The sequence below is a fragment of the Mustela nigripes genome, chromosome 14, assembly GCF_022355385.1.
Source record: "Mustela nigripes isolate SB6536 chromosome 14, MUSNIG.SB6536, whole genome shotgun sequence".
NCBI lineage: Eukaryota > Metazoa > Chordata > Mammalia > Carnivora > Mustelidae > Mustela > Mustela nigripes.
In genome coordinates, this window is record NC_081570.1 from 78,737,131 (window position 1) to 78,759,633 (window position 22,503).

The 22,503-nt window shown below is 36.2% G+C and overlaps 1 protein-coding gene across 8 annotated transcripts in view; it reads right to left on the minus strand.

The window, feature by feature from the left end:
- The window catches only part of EVI5 (ecotropic viral integration site 5), a 198,364-nt gene that overhangs the window by 67,509 nt on the left and 108,352 nt on the right, over positions 1-22,503 (minus strand). For all 8 annotated transcript variants that reach the window (XM_059375393.1, XM_059375394.1, XM_059375396.1 and 5 more), the window contains 4 exons: positions 19,122-19,256; positions 9,702-9,842; positions 8,402-8,560; positions 968-1,114 (listed from right to left, as the gene is read on the minus strand). In XM_059375393.1, the coding sequence (XP_059231376.1) occupies positions 968-1,114; positions 8,402-8,560; positions 9,702-9,842; positions 19,122-19,256 (582 nt within the window). The remainder of the gene's footprint in view (positions 1-967; positions 1,115-8,401; positions 8,561-9,701; positions 9,843-19,121; positions 19,257-22,503) is intronic.

A 22,503-nucleotide genomic window follows, 5' to 3' on the forward strand; every position in this document is an offset into this window, starting at 1 on the left:
AACAGCCATGCATATTTATTAGGATGTAATTTCATCTCTGGATTTCAGTGACACTGATAAACCACTCAAGCTTCACTCCGGGTTTTTAATGACACCAGAACAAGTTGATGGAATTACAGCTTCATATGTACCACTGAAAGTCTTATTTCTTATCATAGAATAATAAGGCTAGAATCTTAAAGAGCATCATTCCTGCTGTATCACCATGAAAAGATGGATGCCTACTTTATTTTTTAAATTCCATAACGTGTCCTTAGTAATCTATTCTAATGCTGAGACCACGGTCATATCTTTAGTTATTTCTCTTTCTCTCACACTCACTCTCTCTTGTCTTACCCCCCCTCCTTGTCCCACCCCACTCCTCATCCCCGCACTCTCTCACCACAGCTGCACTGGCAACTGACTTCAGGAAAACATTTACTTGAATTCAAAAACTTTTTGAAGCTTTATAAATCCAAATACTTCATGCATTAAAAAATAGAAAAACTGATTAAAATAATAATGGGAAATGTACACAAATTTCCAGACCATGGGCAAACACACTTCTTTTGCTCTCTACCCAGAAAACATATATCAATATTGAGTGCATACTATACCATACCAATCAAAGAGAGTTGCCCTAATCTCCCTAAATTTTAAATTTTAAATTTTAAATTTTAAAAGCTTTGGCTTTAAAGAGCTACAAGTCAAAAGAAAAATTATAAAGAGATACCAATTTTCAGCCACTTGGTTAACTTAATTTCCTAAACCGGCATTTAACCGAGTGGGTGAAATGAGGTTTCCTGCCAGAAATCCACCTCACAGTAAGATGAGCTAACCTGTCTGAAAGCAACGACCAAACCAAATGCAGGAAAAATGGGAAACCAAATTAGCTCTTTTTGGTTTTATTGCCTTTAAAATAATGAAGAGACATAACAAAAAAGGCATTATTACATTGACAAAAACATTAGGTAGCCAATATATTTACCTTGCATTCAATCTCTGCTTGTTTGCGCTTTGCTTCACTTAATTGAGTAAGTAGTCCTTTGTTCTGTGCCGAAAGATACTGCACTTTCTCATGCAGACTAATCACCTCTTGTTCCGCTCTTCGAAGATGGTTACTGTTGATCTGATTCTAATAATTAAAAATATAAATATTCAGACATTAAAGACCCCCAAAAAAATCTACAAATTTTTACCTCCCCATTATATCTCAATGACATTATGTAAAATGCTATCCGTTACAGGTGGATTTTATTTAACATATAATAGTTAAACACTAAAAAATTATAAATGTGCTTTAAGAATTGAGTCATCCAGAAGATACTTAAGGTCTATATTAGAAACTCTTCCTAACTTTCTGTTTATACAATAACTATCTACAAACTTAAAGAATGTTTACACAGACCCTGAAGTATTAATTTCTGAAATGGGCAGTATCATACAAATGAGTAGATAAAGAAATATGATGAATTTAACTCCTCTTCCCAAAAAGACAGACTGACTGAAAAGTACCATCACCATTTACTAGACTGTAAAATCCTTTATGTCATGAAATGTGTCATATGCACTTCTATTTTCCAATGTACAGCACAGCCATTTTAAGGAACCTGAACTGGATTTGAATTCCGACTTGTTATTTGATGATTAAGCAAACTAGTTATAATATCTCTATTTTTTTATTTGAAAAATGTATATAAAAATACTCACTATTTCTTATTCGGGTCTCTTCAGTATTAAATGAGAGATTACATGGAACAGCACTTAGTATATAGAAATAACTCAATAAATGTTGGTGTTCAATGTATTAAAACTATAGAACATGCTAAAAAATACATAGAGACCTTAATTTGACTGACATGAAGTAGTTTCCCCATGCAGGCTCCACATAGCCTGATTTCTTTCAACCCTAAGATTCTATTAGGGGTCTGAAAGAAACAGTAGGGATTTTACAATCGAAGACAGAAGAATCTGGTTCCTCATTTTACAGTTTTTCAACCTTGCTAAATTTACCTAATCCCATCAAATCCAGTACACTAGTACAAGCATAGATATTATGACTAGACTTCAAAGGCTGTGTTGTAAGAATCACATGAGAAAAGTTTATGAAAGGAAGCTCACATAATTTCTGAAATTAAGCAGATACTTAATAAATCCTTGGTTGTTACTATTATTACACCTATTCTACTTCACTCAATAAAAACAACCCAGCCTCCAGTTTTATTAAAAAATCTGCATCATGTAACAGTTTTAAGCTCCAAAAATCCTTTTGTCATGAAATGTGTCATATGCACTTCTATTCTATTCTAATTCTCTGTTTAATTAGAACCATTTCTGAGTTTCTTCATTTTTACTTTACTCTTCTTCCTGACTCAGTATTTGTCTATAAAATAGTGATCCTCTTAGTACTTAGATTCAGTACTTAATCTAAGTACTCAGTACTTAGAGTCAAAATGTTCTGCAACTTCTTTTTACTGTCTTCGCTTCTACCACTGAACAAATAACCACACTTCAGAAGACATAAATTCAACATAAGCTGCAAAGAATTCCCACAGATAGAATCCCTCTCTTGACTCCTCACTACAAGTTCATGATCCAAAATTATAAAACTCCACACATAAAACCAAAAATTGACAATAAGTGAGAAATTGTAGACAAAAGGATAAAAAGAATCATGTAAGGACTTTGTATAAAAGTTTATTTAAAATGATAAGACATAAAAAGAGGGAGCAAAAAACATAAGCAAAGAACAAGTAACTATCAAAAAACATTTAGCAAATTTGGGGGTGCCTGGATAGCTCAGTTGGTTAAGCGTCCAATTCTTGATTTTGGCTCAGCTCATGAGCTCAGGGTCATGGCATGGAGCCCAGTGCCCGGCTCCCTGCTCAGCACAGTCTGCCTGTCCCTGTCCTTCTGCTCTCCCCCCCACTCATATATGTGTTCTCTCTCTCTCAAAATAAATAAATGAATAATCTTTAAAAAAAAAAACAGATTTAGCAAATTTGAAAAACAACCAAATACAACTTCTAGAACTTAATATAGTCAGTAATGTTAAAAATTAATTGAAGGGTTAAACAGAGAATTAGCTACACTGAAAAAACAGTGTTCCAGAAGAGGTCAAGAGACATAGACGAGAGTAAGGAGGTACAAAATACAACTAATAGAGGTTGCAGAATAAAACAGATCACAAAGGAAAAAGTGAGCTATGACAGTCTAGGAGATGACAATACTTAAGAATTTTTACAACTGGAAAAATTATATATATGGATCCACATTCTGGGAAATACAACTAGTTGTAGGCAGGATAAATACAAATAAGCCCTCACTAAGAAACATTTTAACAAAACAGAATGCTCACAAAAAGAAGAGATAAATCAAGGGCAAAACTGAGTATCTGGTAAGGGGGGAAGGGAAATACTCAGCAGACATCTCAAAAGGAAAAGTTTGTAGTGCTTAAAAAAATAAATTTCATCCTACAATAGCATATTCAGCTAAACTATCACACCAGAGTGAGGAAAAAGTATATTTACCTTTAGGAAAGTGAGAGTTTATAATGCATGATCGAAATCGGAAAGAAACTATTAAATAAAAGTAACAGAGAGCAAAATGTTAGCAAATAGATAGACAAATCCAAATAAGCACTGACTCCATAAAACAACAATGGAAGAAGAGCAATAAAAATCTTCCAAGGCCCTTATACAGTTTAGAAGGAAGATGGAGATGATTATCAACATCAAACTTTGGTCAGTCAGGTGAGCATTTTTTATTTTTTTCAGGTAATAAACACTAACAGAAAAGGAATCATAAAAGTCAAACCAGTAGTAGAAAAAGAAACATCTAAATTAACCCAATAAAAAAAGGAAGAAAGGAGGGGGAAAAAATAGAAAAAAGGGAAGAAATAAATTGAAAAAAGAAAATAATTTTAAATGGATACATCATAATAAAGAGTTTTGATTCCTATTTTAGTATATGTGCTGCCGAAGCGAGCACAAGAGTTTTGATTCCTGATGGGGTTGTAGAATATAAAGAGCACTACTCCTATTCTTTAAAAAAAAAAAAAAAAAAAAAAGCCAAACTCTAAATTCATGATTTTTGTTAAAACCAGAGAGGAAAGGTTACAAGGCAACGAACTATCCCCAAATCTAAGGACAGACAGGGCAGATGAAGCCAGAAGTTGTTAAGAATAATTCAGCCAGAATATTATTAAATTGGTTGTGGCCAAGTGTTGGCTGGCTAGAGAGTGTGGAGCCCAAGGGGAACAGCAGAGTTCACAAGCTCTTATACACTTTTTCTTCATGGACCCAAAAAGATACACACAAAAAAGACTGATGAGAGTCTTGAGAAAGAGATCTCCACAGCATAGGCTTGAGGGAGAATAGCAGGCAATGGAGAAGGAGCACTAAACCTTCCCTCCTCTAGGGCATAAAAGGTTTCACAGGCTTCACAGGCCAAGAAACACTGTTGCCCCTGAAACACTGGGGAAACTACTTGAGAATGGGACAGGACTATATTGTGGGCCTAAGACTATGCTGGTGGTCCAGCGGAGCACTAAGAAAGTCAAACACTCCAGATCCAGGGACACAATACAGCCTGAGACGGAGGCTTTATCGGAAAAATGGGGAAGACTTCTGCCCCTCCAAATTCCTGCAACAAGTATCAGTGGAACACCCTGGAGACTGACTCTCTGAAATGCTGTGTAAATGGAAGACCTAAAGACACTGAGAAAACCCGCTGGCAAACCAGCCCCCAATCTAAAAATAAGATAGTGCTAGAGGAATTTGAAGGCTGTGGTGCAATGAGGGTAACCACAGAAACAACAAACCTCAAACCCAGCCCAACTCCTGACTGTATTAACTCAAATCCCCCACATTAAAGGCCTAGCAGAGGAAAAGTTATGCCCATTTCCAGGCATTAAAAACTACTTACCTTAGTCTATTGTCCTACTCAAGATATTCAATTTTCAGCAAAAAATTACAAAGCATAGGAACAAGTAAGAAAAAACAAACACTACCAAGAGACAAAGCAATCCACAGAATCAGCCTCCCATATGACACAGATATTAAATTACCTGACAGGGAATTTACAGTAACACTGATTAATATGCTAAAGGCTCTAACAGAAAAGTGAAAACCATGCAAGATCACATAGTTAGTATTGACACAGAAATAAAAACTGAAAGAATCAAATGGAAATGCTAGAAATGAAAAACACAGTAATATATTTGAAAAATGCCTTCAATGGCTCATCAGACAACTCACAAAGTGGAAGAAAGAATCAGTGAACTTAATAGTAAGTCAACAGAAATATTTAAGTCAAGAAAAACTGAAACACAAAGGGAACAAATAATGAAGGGGGTAAAAAAAAGAGAACATTCAAGAGTTACTGTCAATATCAAATAATCTAATGCATGTGTAATGGGAATCCCAGGAGGAGAAAAGAGTATGGGTGGACAGAATACATATTTGAAGAAGAAATAACCAAGAATTTTCCAAATTTCATGGTAGACACAAAGCCAGAGGGCCAAGAAACTCAGAGGAAAAAAAAAACAAAGCAAAAAAGTACATCAAATCGTTTCATCTTCAAACTGCTAAAAATAAGACAGAAAACCTTAAGGGTGAGCAGAGGGACAAACACATTACATGCAGATGAACAAAAACAGAATGACAACAGAATACAAAAAATCCAAAATATCAGAAACCTGAATCTAGCCATCTGAACGTGTTGTGTATGTCTCTGTATGTGTGCTGTATCATATAATTGTTTGTTTTCAGTATTTTGATAACCGTACCTCAGTATAACTGGTTTGCTTTGCAATCCTATGTATTTTACTTTATGCATTAAAAAACATTATTTTAGAAAGGGTTCAGAGGGTTCAGACTGTCAAAGGAGTTTATAATATAAAAAAGAGGTAAGAATCCCTGACCTGAAGAAACTCCCAGAGCTATCCACAAGGAAACATGTACAAGAATGTTCAGAGCAGCACTATCTGTAAGAGCAAAAACTGGTACACAGGAAGAAGAGTGGGGCTCAGTAAACTAAGGTGGACTCCGTAGGTGGTATTTTCTAAAAGGCACTGCAATGAAGGCGCTGAAATGTATCAACAAGGACAAATCTCTTAATCTGGATGCTCGATATGGACCATCCTCAGTTCAAGCACTGGCATTTAGGGAAAAGTACTTTATGTGATTCTTCTTCTAGCAAAATTGATCCAAAATCACACTTAATCAAGTACAATTCAAAATACAAATCCTTAGGAAGCCTTTTCCACAGCAGTTTTCATCAAACTCTTTAATTACCAAATTTCTGAATTATACATTTTTTAGATTTTATTGAGGTATAATTGATACAGAGCACTGCGTAAGTGTAAGATGTACAGCATAATGACTCGACTTACATTAATCAGAAATGATTAATAACCATGTCATATAGTGAATTATATTAAATGTAGTTTTGTGCATGCCTGATTTCTTAGGTGTTAAGTTCTCTGATGGCTGGGCAGTGTTTTGTATTCAAAAGTTCTCAAAACGATGTTTATGAATTTGATTCATTTATCACTCTTAAATAAAATCTGGGGTGGCTGGGTGGCTCTGTCTGTTAAGCGTCTGCCTCCACTCTGGTCATGATCCCAGAGTCCTGGGATTGAGCCCCTTGTTGGGCTCCCTGCTCAGCAGGGATCCTGCTTTTCCTTTTCCCTATACCCCTCCCCCTGCTTGTGCTCTCTCACAAATAAGTAGATAAAGTCTTAGAAAGAAAGAAAGAAAGAAAAGAAAGAAAGAAAGAAAACCTGAACAAAGGCTTAAAAGCTTGCTTGCATCTTTAATATGTGCATGAGGATAAAATCTGTTATAAAAATAGAATTTCCCACTACAAAAGCTAGATTTCTAATTTTATAATCTTACTGTTATTTTTAATTTTAATGAAAAATACAAGAAAATAACTTTGAACAATGTAAAACAAGATATATTTAACCTAAAGGATTTACAGATTCTTGTTATCATGTTCAAGTTCGGATGGTCATTTTGCACATAGGTATGCAGAATGATACCTGAGTTAACTATGCCCCCTACTGACTAGATATTTTGAAAACCAAATAACATTACAGAGAATACAGTCCACACAAATGTACAACATAAAAATCAAGTGGTTTATAATGCAAATGAACTCCATAAAAAGGATTTTTCAGATCTTAAATCAAGTATATTTAAGGTAGAATTTATTACAGAAAGGGAAGATCTGAGAAGAAGTATAACTTTGGAATTAATGCTCAGAGTCACATTATACATAAGGAAGAATCATTCACATTATAGTATACACCAATTGTTCTCAACCAGGGAAATTCTGCCCCAAGGGGATATCTGGCAATGTGTAGAGATGCTTTTGGTCATCACAACCTCGAGTGGGGGGTACAGTGATACTGGGACCGAGTTGGTAGAGAGATGCTGGTAAACATCCTACAATGCACAGGCCAGTCCCCCAAATAAAGGATTACTTGATTCAAAACCCATTTTAATAGTCAAGGTTGAGAAATTTTGCTCTACATGACTATTGCCTCTCAAGTTGTACAACAAGGGAACAAAGTTAAATGTAGTTTTATGACTTGTTCAAACTTTGCGGAATAGGTCAAAGAAGACACTAAATCTCTGATATCAAAGACTATAATTTTTAGCCCTTTTTCTTTGGGCTAGGAAATTAGTCTAGACGGTTTCATGTATCCATCGTTTAGCTCTATTTTAAGGATGATATAACCCGTGCATAAACATTTTTTATATTAATTTATTTTCAGCATAACAGTATTCATTATTTTTTCACCACACCCAGTACTCCATGCAATCCGTGCCCTCTATAATACCCACCACCTGGTACCCCAACCTCCCACCCCCCGCCCCTTCAAACCCCTCAGATTGTTTTTCAGAGTCCAAAGTCTCTCATGATTCACCTCCCCTTCCAATTTCCCCCAATTCCCTTCATAAACTTTTGATCTGCTAATAGTTTTTGTTTTTGTTTTTAGAGAGAGAGTGAGAGCATGTGAGGGGATGCGGGAGGGGCAGAGAGAGAGGAAGAGAGAGAATCTTAAGCAGACTTCACAATCTGTCTGGAACCCAAAGTGAGGCTTGATCTCATGACCCTGAGCTCATGACCTGAACCAAAAATTAAGAATCCTGTATTTAACCAATTGAGCCACGCAGGCACCCCATGCTAATGGTATTTTTAAGATTGTATTTATTTATTTGACAGAGATCACAAAGTAGGCAGAGAAAGAGGAGGAAGCAGGCTCCCCACTGAGAAGAGAGCCCAATGCGGGGCTTGATCCCAGGACCCTGGGATCATGACCTGAGCTGAAGGCAGAGGCTTTAGCCCACTGAGACACCCAGGCACCCTGCTAAAGGTATTTTTTTAAAGCTACCAGGCTTTTCCATCATACCTGTGTTTCCATTTCCATCATCCTTTGTTTTATTTCTCTTATTTCTGCCTGAGTTTCAGCTTCTCTAAGTCGAATGGTCATCAGTTCATCCTGTAACTCATTCACAGCATTTTTCTTAGGTGGGTCTTTCCACCTCCCAGTAGTACGAGCTAAGTGGCGCTAAAAGACAAAAAAAAAAATAAAATAAAATAAAATAAAAAAATAAAAAAAATATATTGCAACAAATATTCCCACTATCAAAATAAGAGCTGACTTTCCTGGCACTTATTTCATGCCCACTACTATATTTAGCACTGTACATACATTATTTTATTTAATCCCCAGAAAACCTTAATAGTTAGGCACTATTATCATCATTATCCAGGTCAGATGATGGAAATGGTCATGATTAAGTAACTTCAAAAGGTCAGTATAGTCAACAAGTGGCAGATCTGGAATACAAGCTCAGATATACTTCAAATCTATTTATACTGTGGCTAATTGTAAAGAATACAATTTTTACCCTAAATTTATTATAAGAGGGATTTCCACATATTTAATGAAATCCCAAGAAAAAAAAATGGGGCCATTCATGAATTAAGGAAGGAATATTAGGAGTGTTCTCAAAATATCCATGGTGAAGCATTAGTTTCCTTTTGTTTTTAATTTCCAGTTTATTGCTGCCTGACATTTCTGGGGAAAGAAAAAACCTGTGGCAATGTTAAGGACTAATTTCAGTCTTTGCTAGATGTAGCCCCACCCCAAATTCAAACCGAAGTCACTATTCTGAAACGGTATATAGTGTTTTATTTCTTCCCTCTCTCCCTTCTTGCTCTGTCTTCTAGACTCATTTTTTTGTTTGTTTGTTTCTTGTCAACACTTTCCCTCATATGTGAATAAATTTTCAGGCATATAAATGCCTGATTTTGTTAGTAACCAATTTTCAAAAGTTTACAAAGGTATAGACAAATTTATGTTAGTGTCACCCTCTGTTGTTTCATACTAATGGATTTAATATCAACAGAAGAAATATATCCTATATAAAGGAAAATTTTTTGATTCTTTACAGAAGTTATATAAATCACAATGATATAAGTCTTGATCTCTATTTTATCTGTTTTTTAATTAAATGAATTAAAAAGGGAGAAACAGGTTAAAGGTACCTTCAACTTATAAGTGCTCTCAGATTTCTGCACTGAAAGAGTCCTTCTCATTTTAAACTCAAATCCTAGTGTTGATCATCAGCTACTTCAAATTCACACAAACTGGGTATTCAGGTTTCATCTGCTTTTTAAAAAACATACAAAATACAATGATATACCTGCCAGTGTTCCTCTAAATCCTTGACTTGTTGTCTAAGTTCTTTCAATCCCATAATAGCTTCTGCTTCTCTCAGTTTCACAGCAATGAGCTCTTCCTGAAGTCTTGCAATGTTATTCTCATCAGGAAAGGAGTTGTTTCTCTGAAGCAAGAGAAAATACAATATGGAATTTTTAAATTTAAAGAATAAAATTAAATAAAACATGTGTAGTAAGAGCTATTTTATCCCACATGTAACTATACTTAATTTTACACACTTTTACTGAGATATAAATCACAAACCATAAAACTTACCCTTTTAATGTGCACCAATCAGTGGTTTTAAGAGTATTCACAGGGTTGCACAACCATCACCACAATCTAATTTCAGAACATTTTAATCACCCCAAAATGAAACCCTATACCCATTAGCAGTCACTCCACATTTCCCCTCCCCACAGCCCCTGACAACCACTAGTCTACTTTCTGTCTCTATGGATTTGTCTATTCTGGACATTTCATATCAATGGAATCACACAATATGTGGCCATTTATGACTAACTTCTTTCACCTAGAGTGTTATCAAGGTCCATTCCTTTTTACTGAAAAATAATAGTCCCTTGTGTGTATATGCTACATTTTATTTATCCATTCACAGCTGACATAAATTTGAGTTGTTTCCACTTACTGACTACTATGAAAACGTTAGGATTATTTGTGTAAAAGTGTGTGGACCTGTATTTTTAATTCTCTTGAGTTTATACTAAGGAGCTGAACTGCTACTTTTAAGAAACTGTCAAGCTTTTCCAAAGCAGATTTACTGTTTTACATTTCCACAGGGAATGTATGAGGGTAACTACTGAATTTTGAGGACACAAAAAGTCTAACTTGCTTTGCTTAATAAAACAGTAATCAGAGTTTTAAAGCAACATGAGCAAAATGTTTTTCAACATGGCAATAAGCTTACTAATCCCTGATTAGGACTCCAAACAAAGCATGGACATCATTCATATTTTAAAGATCTATGGAGGGACGCCTGGGTGGCTCAGTTGGTTAAGCAGCTGCCTTCGGCTCAGGTCATGATCCCAGCGTCCTGGGATCGAGTCCCGCATTGGGCTCCTTGCTCGGTGGGGAACCTGCTTCTCCCTCTGCCTCTGCCTGGGATTCTGTCTGCCTGTGCTTGCTCTTTCGCCCTCTCTCTCTGATAAATAAATAAAATCTTAAAAAAAAAAAAAGATCTATGGAAATGAATTGTCCAAAGCCTGTTTTGTTGTATTTTCTCAGCATGTCACTTTGGAAAGGAGTATAAAAACTTTATACATTAGTTATTATTTATATTTAAGAAATTAATACCAAGGTGATCTAAATATTTGCTTAAAGAGTACAAGATATAGGGGCGCCTGGGTGGCTCAGTGGGTTAAAGCCTCTGCCTTCGGCTTAGGTCATGATCCCAGTGTGCTGGGATCGAGCCCTGCACTGGGCTCTCTGCTCAGCAGGGAGCTTGCTTCCTCCTCTCTTTCTGCCTGCCTCTCAGCCTACATGTGATCTCTGTCTCTGTAAAAAATAAATAAATAAATGAATGAATGAATGAATGAATGAATGAATGAATAAATAAATAAATAAAATCTTTTAAAAAAAGAGTAAAAGATTTAGACTAATCCCCTGCTCTACTGAAAGACCCACCTTAGGATACAGGGTAGCACTTATTACTCTGAGCCATGACCAAGAGATCCTAAATTAGGCCCTAGTAAAATCTCCTTGAGTCAACTGAGGCACTACTGAGATTTCAAGTACTGAATCTATGAAATTTTATAACTCTAAAATATTTCTAAAATATGACTATAAAATAGGACATGAAAAATTTAGCCCACAGAGATCATGAATAAAGCTATCCTTGCCAACTACACAATTTTATGATGGACTAAATATTTTCTCAATTGCATACCAGAAATTTACTGTATATGCATTAAAAGAGAATCCTACATGAAGAAATTCACCATAGGAAGCATGAAGCCTTCTAATTTCCTTTCTACTACATAACACGAATACCAACAATGCTATTTAAGAAATACATTTTTAAACTGGATCCAAGGGCATTTTTTTCTACCAAATATTCAAAACTGAAAGATCAAGATTCTTATCTACATTATGGTATCCATAGTACTCCTAACTTAGAAACCTAATATTTTATTATACATTTCTTATGGCATTCTTGGTGTCTTTTTCTCAACAAATAGGAGAATAAATTCTCCAAAAAATTATATAAAAATAGCAAGTACATTTCTAGAAAAATTATTTCACTACTACTTATAGGTAGCTGGACCCTGCTTTATTTCAATTTGAGGCTATCATGTTCATTATGTATAAAGCTTTGATTCAATAGCTAGATACTACCTAATAGTGAGAAGAACAAACTTAACACAAAGCCCAAGCCATCAATAATTTTACAGATGACAAAAAAGAGATACAGGGTGTGTGATCTAGAACACAGACTTTCAAGTCTGAGAATTTTAAGAAACCTAAAAGCATTTCTTTTTCTTATCTAACCTTTAGTCACCTTGAAAAGAGGAAATTATCTTCTGTAAGTACACCTTAGGCTAAGATCTTCCCACATATCCTGAGGTGGCTTAGAGTAGCTTGGAAAGGATTTTTTTTTTTATTTTAAATTTATTTATTTTTATTTTTTTATAAACATGTAATGTATTTTTATCCCTAGGGGTACAGGTCTGTGAATCGCCAGACTTCACAGCACTCACCAGAGCACATACCTTCCCCAATGTCCATAACCCCACCCCCCTCTCCCGACCCTCCTCCCCCCAGCAACCCTCAGTTGGTTTTGTGAGATTAAGAGTCACTTATGGTTTGTCTCCCTCCCAATCCCATCTTGTTTCATTTCTTCTTCTCCTACCCTCTCAACCCCCCATGTTGCATCTCTACTTCCTCATATCAGGGAGATCATAGGGTAGTTGTCTTTCTCCGATTGACTTATTTTACTAAGCATGATACCCTCTAGTTCCATCCACGTCATTGCAAATGGCAAGATTTCATTTCTTTTGATGGCTGCATAGTATTCCATTGTGTATATATACCACAACTTCTTTATCAATTCATCTGTTGATGGACATCTAGGTTCCTTCCATAGTTTGGCTATTGTGGACATTGCTGCTATAAACATTCGGGTGCACGTGCCCCTTCGGATCACTACGTTTATATCTTTAGAGTAAATATCCAGTAGTGCAATTGCTGGTCATAGGGTAGTTCTCTTTTCAACTTTTTGAGGAACCTCCATGCTGTCTTCCAGAGTGGTCACACCAGCTTGCATTCCCACCAACTGTGTAGGAGGGTTCCCCTTTCTCCGCATCCTTGCCAGCATCTTTCATTTCCTCACTTGTTAATTTCAACCATTCTGACTGGTGTGAGGTGATATCTCATTGTGGTTTTAATTTGTATTTCCCTGATGCTGAGTGACGTGGAGCACTTTTTCATGTGTCTGTTGGCCATCTGGATGTCTTCTTTGCAGAAGTGTCTGTTCATGTCCTCTGCCCATTTCTTGATTGGATTATTTGTTCTTTGGGTGTTGAGTTTGCTAAGTTCTTCACAGATTTTGGACACTAGCCCTTTCTCTGATATGTCATTTGCAAATATCTCCTCCCATTCTATCAGTTGTCTTTTGGTTGTTAACTGTTTCCTTTGCTGTGCAAAAGCTTTTGATCTTGAAATCTTGAAATCCCAATAGTTCATTTTTGCCCTTGCTTCCCTTGCCTTTGGTGATGTTCCTAGGAAGACGTTGCTGCGGCTGAGGTTGAAGAGGTTGCTGCCTGTGTTCTCCTCAAGGATTTTGATGGATTCCTTTCTCACATTGAGGTCCTTTATCCATTTTGAGTCTATTTTCATGTGTGGTGTAAGGAAATGGTCCAATTTCATTTTTCTGCATGTGGCTGTACAATTTTCCCAACACCATTTATTGAAGAGGCTGTCTTTATTCCATTGGACATTCTTTCTTGCTTTGTCGAAAATAAGTTGACCATAGAGTTGAGGGTCTATTTCTGGCCTCTCGATTCTGTTCCATTAATCTATGTGTCTGTTTTTGTGCCAGAACCACACTGTCTTCATGATGACACCTTTGTAATAGACTTGAAGTCCGGAATTGTGATGCCACCCACTTTGGCTTTCTTTTTCAATATTCCTTTGGCTATTCGAGGTCTTTTCTGGTTCCATATAAATTTTAGGATTATTTGTTCCATTTTTTTTGAAAAAAAAAAATGGATGGTATTTTGATAGGGATTGCATTAAATGTGTAGATTGCTTTAGGTAGCATAGACATTTTCATAATATTTATTGTTCTAATCCAGAAGCATGGAACATTTTTCAATTTCTTTGTGTCTTCCTCAATTTCTTTCATGAGTACTTTATAGTTTTCTGAGAATAGATTCTTTGCCGCTTCAGTTAGGTTTATTCCTAGGTATCTTATGGTTTTGGATGCAATTGTAAATGGGATTGACTCCTTAATTTCTCTTTCTTCTGTCTTGTTGTTGGTGTAGAGAAATGCAACTGATTTCTGTGCATTGATTTTATATCCTGACACTTTACTAAATTCCTGTACAAGTTCTAGCAGTTTTGGAGTGGAGGCTTTTAGGTTTACTACATATAGTATCATATTACCTGCAAAGAGTGATAGTTTGACTTCTTCTTTGCAGATTTGAATGCCTTTAATTTCCTTTTGTTGTCTGATTGCTGAGGCTAGGACTTCTAGTACTATGCTGAATAGCAGTGATGATAATGGACATCCCTGCCGTGTTCCTGACCTTAGCAGAAAAACTTTCAGTTTCTCTCCATTGAGAATGATATTTGTGGTGGGTTTTTCATAGATGGCTTTGATAATATTGAGGTATGTGCCCTCTATCCCTACACCTTGAAGAGTTTTGATCAGGAAGGGATGCTGCACTTTGTCAAATGCTTTTTCAACATCTATTGAGAGTATCATATGGTTCTTGTTCTTTCTTTTATTAATGTGTTGTATTACATTGATTTGCGAATGTTGAGCCAACCTTGCAGCCCTGGAATAAATCCCACTTGGTCGTGGTGAATAATCCTTTTAATGTACTATTGGATCCTATTGGCTAGTATTTTGGTGAGAATTTTCGCATCTGTGTTCATCAAGGATATTGGTCTGTAATTCTCTTTTTTGAAGGGATCCTTGTCTGGTTTTGGGATCAAGGTGATGCTGGCCTCATCAAATGAGTTTGGAAGTTTTCCTTCCATTTCTATTTTTTGGAACAGTTTCAGGAGAATAGGAATTAATTCTTCTTTAAATCTTTGGTAGAATTCCCCTGGGAAGCCGTCTGGCCCTGGACTTTTGTTTGTTTCGAGAATTTCTTTTTCCACTGTTGAAATTTGGCTAAATTTATTGACCTATTATCTAATATACATAAAAATTACCATAACAATTGTGGAGATTTTTGATGACTGTTTCAATCTCCTTGCTGGTTATGGGTCTGTTCAGGTTTTCTATTTCTTCCTGGTTAGTTTATATGTCTCTAGGAATGCATCCATTTCTTCCAGATTTGTCAAATTTATTGGTGTAGAGTTGCTCACGGTATGTTCTTATAATTGTATTTCCTTGGTGTTGGTTGTGATCTCTCCTCTTTCATTCATGATTTTATTTATTTGGATCCTTTCTCTTTTCTTTTTGATCAGCCTGGCCAGGGGTTTATCAATCTTACTAATTCTTTCAAAGAACCAGCTCCTAGTTTCGTTGATTTGTTCTATTGGGTTTTTTTGTTTGTTTGTTTGTTTCTATTTCATTGATTTCTGCTCTGATCTTTATTATTTCTCTTCTCCTACTGGGTTTAGGCTTTCTTTGTTGTTCTTTCTCCAGCTCCTTTAGGTGTAGGGTTAGGTTGTGTACCTGAGACCTTTCTTGTTTCTTGAGAAAGGCTTGTATTGCTATATATTTTCATCTCAGGACTGCCTTTGCTGTGTCCCACAGATTTTGAACCATTGTGTTTACATTATCATTTGTTTCCATGAATTTTTTCAATTCTTCTTTTTTTTCTTGGTTGACCCATTCATTCTTTAGAAGGATGCTGTTTAGTCTCCATGTATTTGGATTCTTTCCAAATTTCCTCGTGATTGAGTTCTAGCTTCAGAAAATGTGGTCTGAAAATATGCAGGGAATGATCCCAATCTTTTGATACTGGCTGAGATCTGATTTATGACCCAGAATGTGGTCTATTCTGGAGAATGTTCCATGTGCTCTAGAGAAGAATGTGTATTCTGTTGCTTTGGGATGGAATGATCTGAATATATCTGTGATGTCCATCTGGTCCAGTGTGTCATTTAAGGCATTTATTTCCTTGTTGATCTTTTGCTTGGATGATCTGTCCATTTCAGTGAGGGGAGTGTTAAAGTCCCCTACTATTATTGTATTATTGTTGATGTGTTTCTTTGATTTTGTTATTAGTTGGCTTATATAGTTGGCTGCTCCCACATTAGGGGCATAGATATTTAAAATTGTTAGATCTTCTTGTTGGACAGACCCTTTGGGATGATACAGTGTCCTTCCTCATCTCTTATTATAGTCTTTGGCTTAAAATCTAATTGATCTGATATAAGAATTGCCACCCCAGCTTTCTTCTGATGTCCATCAGCATAGTACATTTTTTTCCACCCCCTCACTTTAAATCTGGAGGTGTCTTCGGGTCTAAAAGGAGTTTCTTGTAGGCAGCATATTGATGGGTTTTGTTTTTTTTATCCATTCTGATACCCTGTGTCTTTTGACTGGGGCATTTAGCCCATTAACATTCAGGGTAACTATTGAGAGATATGAATTTAGTGCCATTGTATTGCCTGTAAGGTGACTGTTACTGTATATTGTCTATGTTCCTTTCTGATCTACTACTTTTAGGCTCTCTCTTTGCTTAGAGGACCCCTTTCAATATTTCCTGTAGAGCTGGTTTGGTGTTTGCAAATTCTTTCAGTTTTTGTTTGTCCTGGAAGCTTTTTATCTCTCCTTCTATTTTCAATGATAGCCTAGCTGGATATAGTATTCTTGGCTGCATGCTTTTCTTGTTTAGTGCTCTGAATATATCATGCCAGTTCTTTCTAGCCTGCCAGGTCTCTGGATAAGTCTGCTGCCAATCTATATTTTTACCATTGTATGTTACAGACTTCTTTTCCCGGGCTGGTTTGAGGATTTTCTCTTTGTCACCACAACTTGTAATTTTACTATTAGGTGATGGGGTGTGGACGTATTCTTGTTTATTTTGAGAGGTATTCTCTGTACCTCCTGGATTTTGATGCTTGTTCCCTTTGCCAAATTAGGGAAATTCTCTACAGTAATTCTCTCCAATATACCTTCTACTCCCCTCTCTCTTTCTTCTTCTTCTGGTATCCCAATTATTCTAATGTTGTTTCGTCTTATGGTGTCACTTATCTCTCAAATTCTCCCCTCATGGGCCAGTAGCTGTTTGTCCCTCTTTTGCTCAGCTTCTTTATTCTCTGTCATTTGGTCTTCTATATCATTAATTCTTTCTTCTGCCTCATTTATCCTAGCAGTAAGAGCCTCCATTTTTTATTGCACCTCATTAATAGCTTTTTTGATTTCAACTTGGTTAGATTTTAACTTTTATTTCTCCAGAAAGGGCTTTTATCTCTCTAGAGAGGGTTTCTTTAATATCTTTCATGCCGTTTTCGTGCCCAGCTAGAACCTTGAGAATCTTCATTCTGAACTCTAGATCTGACATATTACCAATGTCTGTATTGATTAAGTCCCTAGCCTTTGGTACTGCCCCTTGTTCTTTTTTTTGTGGTGAGTTTTTTCACCTTGTCATTTTGTCCAGATAAGAGTATATGAAGGAGCAAATAAAATACTAGAAGGGTGGCAAAGACCCCAGGAAAATGCGCTTTAACCAAATCAGAAGAGACCCAAATCGTGCGGGGGAGAAGGGAAAGAAGAAATTCAGAAAGAAAAAAAATATTAAAAAAAGAAAACAAATAAAGAAAAAATATGAAAAAGAAAAAAATATATATATAAGGTAAACTAGCTAAAAAACGTTAAAAAAGAAAAGGGTAAAAGTTAAAAAAAATTTAGCAGAAGAAAAAATTTAAATTAAGAAAAAATTAAATTAACCTCAAGACTAAAGAATCATGGGGAGAAAGCCATGAGTTCTGTGCTTTGCTTTCTTCTCCTCTGGAATTCCGTTGCTCTCCTTGGTAAATGAACTTGGTATTGGCTGGATTTCTTGTTGATCTTCTGGGGGAGGAGCCTGTTGTAGTGATTCTCAAGTGTCTTTGCCCCAGGCGGAATTGTACCGCCCTTAGCAGGGGCAGGGCTGAGTAATCAGCTCGGGTTTGCTTTCGGGAGCTTTTGTTTCCTGAGCGCTTTCCGTAGAGTTCTGGAGAACTGGAATGAAAATGGCGGCCTCCCCGTCTCCAGCCCAGAGGAGCTGAGAGCTCCGGGCCCCACTCTTCAGTGTGTCCTCAGAGAAAAGTGCCCAATCACTCCCATCTCCTTGGCCTCTGGCTGCGCTCCGAGCTCACCCAGCCTGCGACCGGTTCAAGGTAACCCCGAGCTGAGAGCTCACTCCTTGGCTCTGTCTCTGAGGCCGACTTCCCCACTTCAATACCTGTGAGCTCTACAACACTCAGATACCCCCGATCCTTCTGTGATCCTGCGGGACCTGGGGCCAAGCTGACCCTTAATGGGCTTCCCCCCGGTTTAGCCTCTGGAGTGATGTCCCTCAGTGGAGCAGACTTTTAAAAGTCTTGATTTTGTGCTCCGTTGCTCTGCCGTTTGCAGGGATCTGGTCCCTCCCCCCACAGTCTATCTTCCTGTCGCTTTGGATTCACTTCTCCGCCGGTCCTACCTTTCAGAAAGTGGTTGATTTTCTGTTTCGAGAATTGCTGTTCTTCTCTTAGATCTCCTGTTGGATTTGTAGGTGTTTGCAATGGTTTGATAAGCTATCTAGCTGATCTCCTGCTACCTGATGTAGTCTCAGCCTGCTACTTCTCCGCCATCTTGACTCCTTCCAGCTTGGAAAATTTTAACAGTAACACTCAGATGAGATTTTTTTCTGAAATGTTTATGTATTAGTCATATCCTACCTCTTGCAGATGAAGGTATAATATTTGAAGACAACCGTTATTATGTATACCTTAAGTTTCTCTTCTTCAATAATTAAATATTATTCATATCAAATTACCCTAGTTATCTTCCTTTAAAAGGGCTCTACTCCTTTTTTTTTCTCTTACCCTTAAAAAGGGGGCTTTGAGTCATATAGCAACAACAAATAATTAAGAATCTTATTTTCTTTCTCCTTTCCTCTCTTAGTTACTTATAAGGTTTCCAATGCATAAAAATACCAAGTCCAATTTAACTGTTTAATAAGTACATCACATGTCCCTTCTAATTTGGGAGTGACGGTATTTATGTTGTTCTCACCTTCTCTATATCCAGGACTTTATCCTGCATCTCCTTTAGTGCACACTGAGACTCAGCTTCACTCAGACGGGCTTGGACCAATTCCTTCTCCAGTTGCAGCACAAAATCTTCATTGTAGTTGGAATTGCATTTATGCTATAAGTTACAGACATATAATGAAATTTTGTAGCAATAGGAACATGTACATATAATATAAATAAATACAGTTACACAATACAGTTATTATGAGCAACCAAATGTAAAAGTCCAACTACCCACAGTTTCTAGCTTATCTACTCCAAATAACTTTCCAAGGAATAAAAAAGTCCAGGTTTGGTATCTACTGATGCCACACATTATTCGATGTTGGTAACTGGTTATTATAGAAATCAAATCCAATTCATGGAAGATAAAATCCCCTCTGATCTGTCCATCCATCCAGATACTAAGAATTTTTCCGACTATACAGACATACCCTGGACAACAGTGTAGCCATTTAGCCACATGTGGCTACCCAGCACTTGAAATGTTGCTAGTGCAAATGAAAAAGGATGTAATTGTAAATATAAACTGAACTTTGAAGACTTCATATGAAATAAAAAGGCAAAATATCTCAACAATATTTATATTGATTACAGGTCAAAATAATATTTTACACACATTGAGTTTAAGAATACTAATTTTGTCTGTAATTATTACTCCTTTTAACACAGTATTTTAAAATACATATTTACTGAAAAATCTATTTTCAAATAAAAATGTTTAAATAAAAATAAGGCATCTACAATAACGTGAACCATCCTAAATCCCAACAGAATAAATATGTCTTTACTCTTAGAATGTAGAGCTCTTCAAAGATATGCATGAAAATCACTGCTGGAAACAGAGATTAAGAAGATGCCGTACAAAGAAATTAAACACGGAAGCATGAAACCTTTCCATTTCCTTTCCTGCTTTTTAATATGAATACCAAGGCAGCCACTTAAGAAATCCCTTTCTAAACTAGTTTCTATAAAAAGCTGTTCCAAAAAAAAAGCAAAAAGAGATCAATTCATCATTATGTAAGACTTCCTAAAAGAAACTATCAGTTCACATTTAATTTACACAGTAAAGAAAAGAAACAACTCAAAATTCCAAAATAGTCACAGAGAGTCATCTCCTATTAAACTAGATTGAGTAAAGAATAGTTCCTCTCACTCTTTAATACATTAGGAGTAAGACTGATGTCAAAATAAAACTTTATTTAAAAACTGTTAAATGTTTAATTAAAATATGATACTCCCTTTTCCCAGCTACCCAAAAAGATGATTTTTTAAATGAATAGTTTACTTATTTTAAAAATGAGGACTTTTTGATTCAATGTATTACACATTGTTTCTCCTAGGAATTTTCTGGTACTATTAAAACAGTATTTCTATACAAGGAGTACATCTACAACATGTATATCACTTTAGTAAATACTTACCTTACTAAATAGGGAAAAGGCACTCTCTCTTTTGGAATGACATCATCCGAAAGGCAGGTGCCATAATTTTTGTTTAATGAGATCATGGTTATTTTATGAGTAATACTAGAATTTTTTGCCCTAGTGTAAAGCCTGACACCTGTAGTCCGTGCTTTTTTGCCAAGATCCTATATCAGGGGATCCCCGGGAAAACACCAAGCCCAGGCAGCCCATATGAGAATGGAATCACAGGATCTGGTATAAATCAGTTGATATAACCAAGCACCCCCCAAACCCCTCAAAAACAGTACTAATATTGGAAACACATTTTTACCAAGAAAATTTACAAAACCTCTAATTGCCCTCTATTATTCAATTCTAAATTCCATAGTTTACACATGTTATTTCTCCTTTCATACTTCCCACTGAGTGGAGGTTTGTTCCTCAATCCACTGTAAACTAACTTTAGTTCTTAACTATACTGAAACTGTTCTCATCACTAACAACATCAATATGTAGTAATGACATAAAAACTCAATGGTAAATAAGCCCTTTTATTCAGCTCTTACTATATATATTACTATAGTAATAATATATTAATTAAATATTTAATTAATAAAACTAATTAATTCTATATTACTATATTACTTACTTTACTATACTAGACAGTCTATGGAAATTAACACAACTGACCACCCTTAAAACTTTTACTTAGATTTTGAGGTGCTACTCCTCCATAGTTCTACTACCTATCTTCTATGATGTCTCTGCCAATTCTACTACTTGACATAGGTATGTATGACTATATGTACATGTTTATGTGTCTATCAGTTCCCAGGGTTTCAATATTGTGCTTTCCGTCAATCTTCAGTTTTTGTATTTTGTAGATTCATCCTATGTGATTTCGTCTACTATCTAATATAGTCTATATGCATAGGCATAGAGGGCATACATTAAATATTCAGAATGAATCTAACTCTACTAAGTCAGTTTCATCCAATTATCAATTTTCTAAATGGCAATGAGCCCTGTCCAATTATATTCATGTGCATTTTTACTGGACAAAAGTACTTTCATGGGAATCAGTTCTTAATAAGCATACAGGCTCACTATGCAGAGATTCTGCATTAGTGTTGTAACTTGTTTGGTTGGCTGAAACATGGACCAGAAGGTGGTCATTGTGAGTGAACTGGAAATGCCAGATATGCCTTGGTTTAATGTGGAGGAAGGGAAAAGTGATGACAAAGAAATCCACAGATGTAGAGAGACCTCTCTGAATTGGCTAAAAAACATGAAGATATTTATTTGTGCCCCATGGGAATGCTTTACTTCCTGCCCGCCTGCCTGAGCTGGGACATGAATCTTCTCCTACCCTTGGACCGGAATTTATACCATCACCTTCCCTGGTTCTTAGGCCTTTGAACTGTAACTAGAATTGTGCCACTGGCTTTCCCAGGTCTCCAGAAAGCAGGTGGCAGGCATGGGATTTCTTAGCCTTCGTAATGGTATGGGCCATGTACTCTCAATAAAACTCTTTGTGTGTTTGTGCATATGTGTGTGTCTCCTCTACTGCTTCTGTGTCTCTGAAGAATCCTGACTAGTGTACGATTAATTTTACAAATAAGATTAAATTGAGTGATTTAGAAGTTTTATTTTTGTCTAGGTTTTGGTCCATTTCAAATATGACCCATTAGAGCTTCTGCAATTGAATCTGGTTTTGGTCATTATTTCTACCATTTCCAATTTTCTTGGTTCAAATTTTTTTTCTTGGTTCAAATTTTTAAGTATCTAAATAGTAAAGTGATACTTCTGTCAAATGTTTAGTCTACTGAAAATTTTGCTACGTTTTAGCTCTTACTACAAGCAGCCTATGACATTTGCCAAGCAAGCTGGTAGAATAATAATAATAGAATAATGTTAATACTAATCCTAATATTAGGCATACCATTTATTAATCCC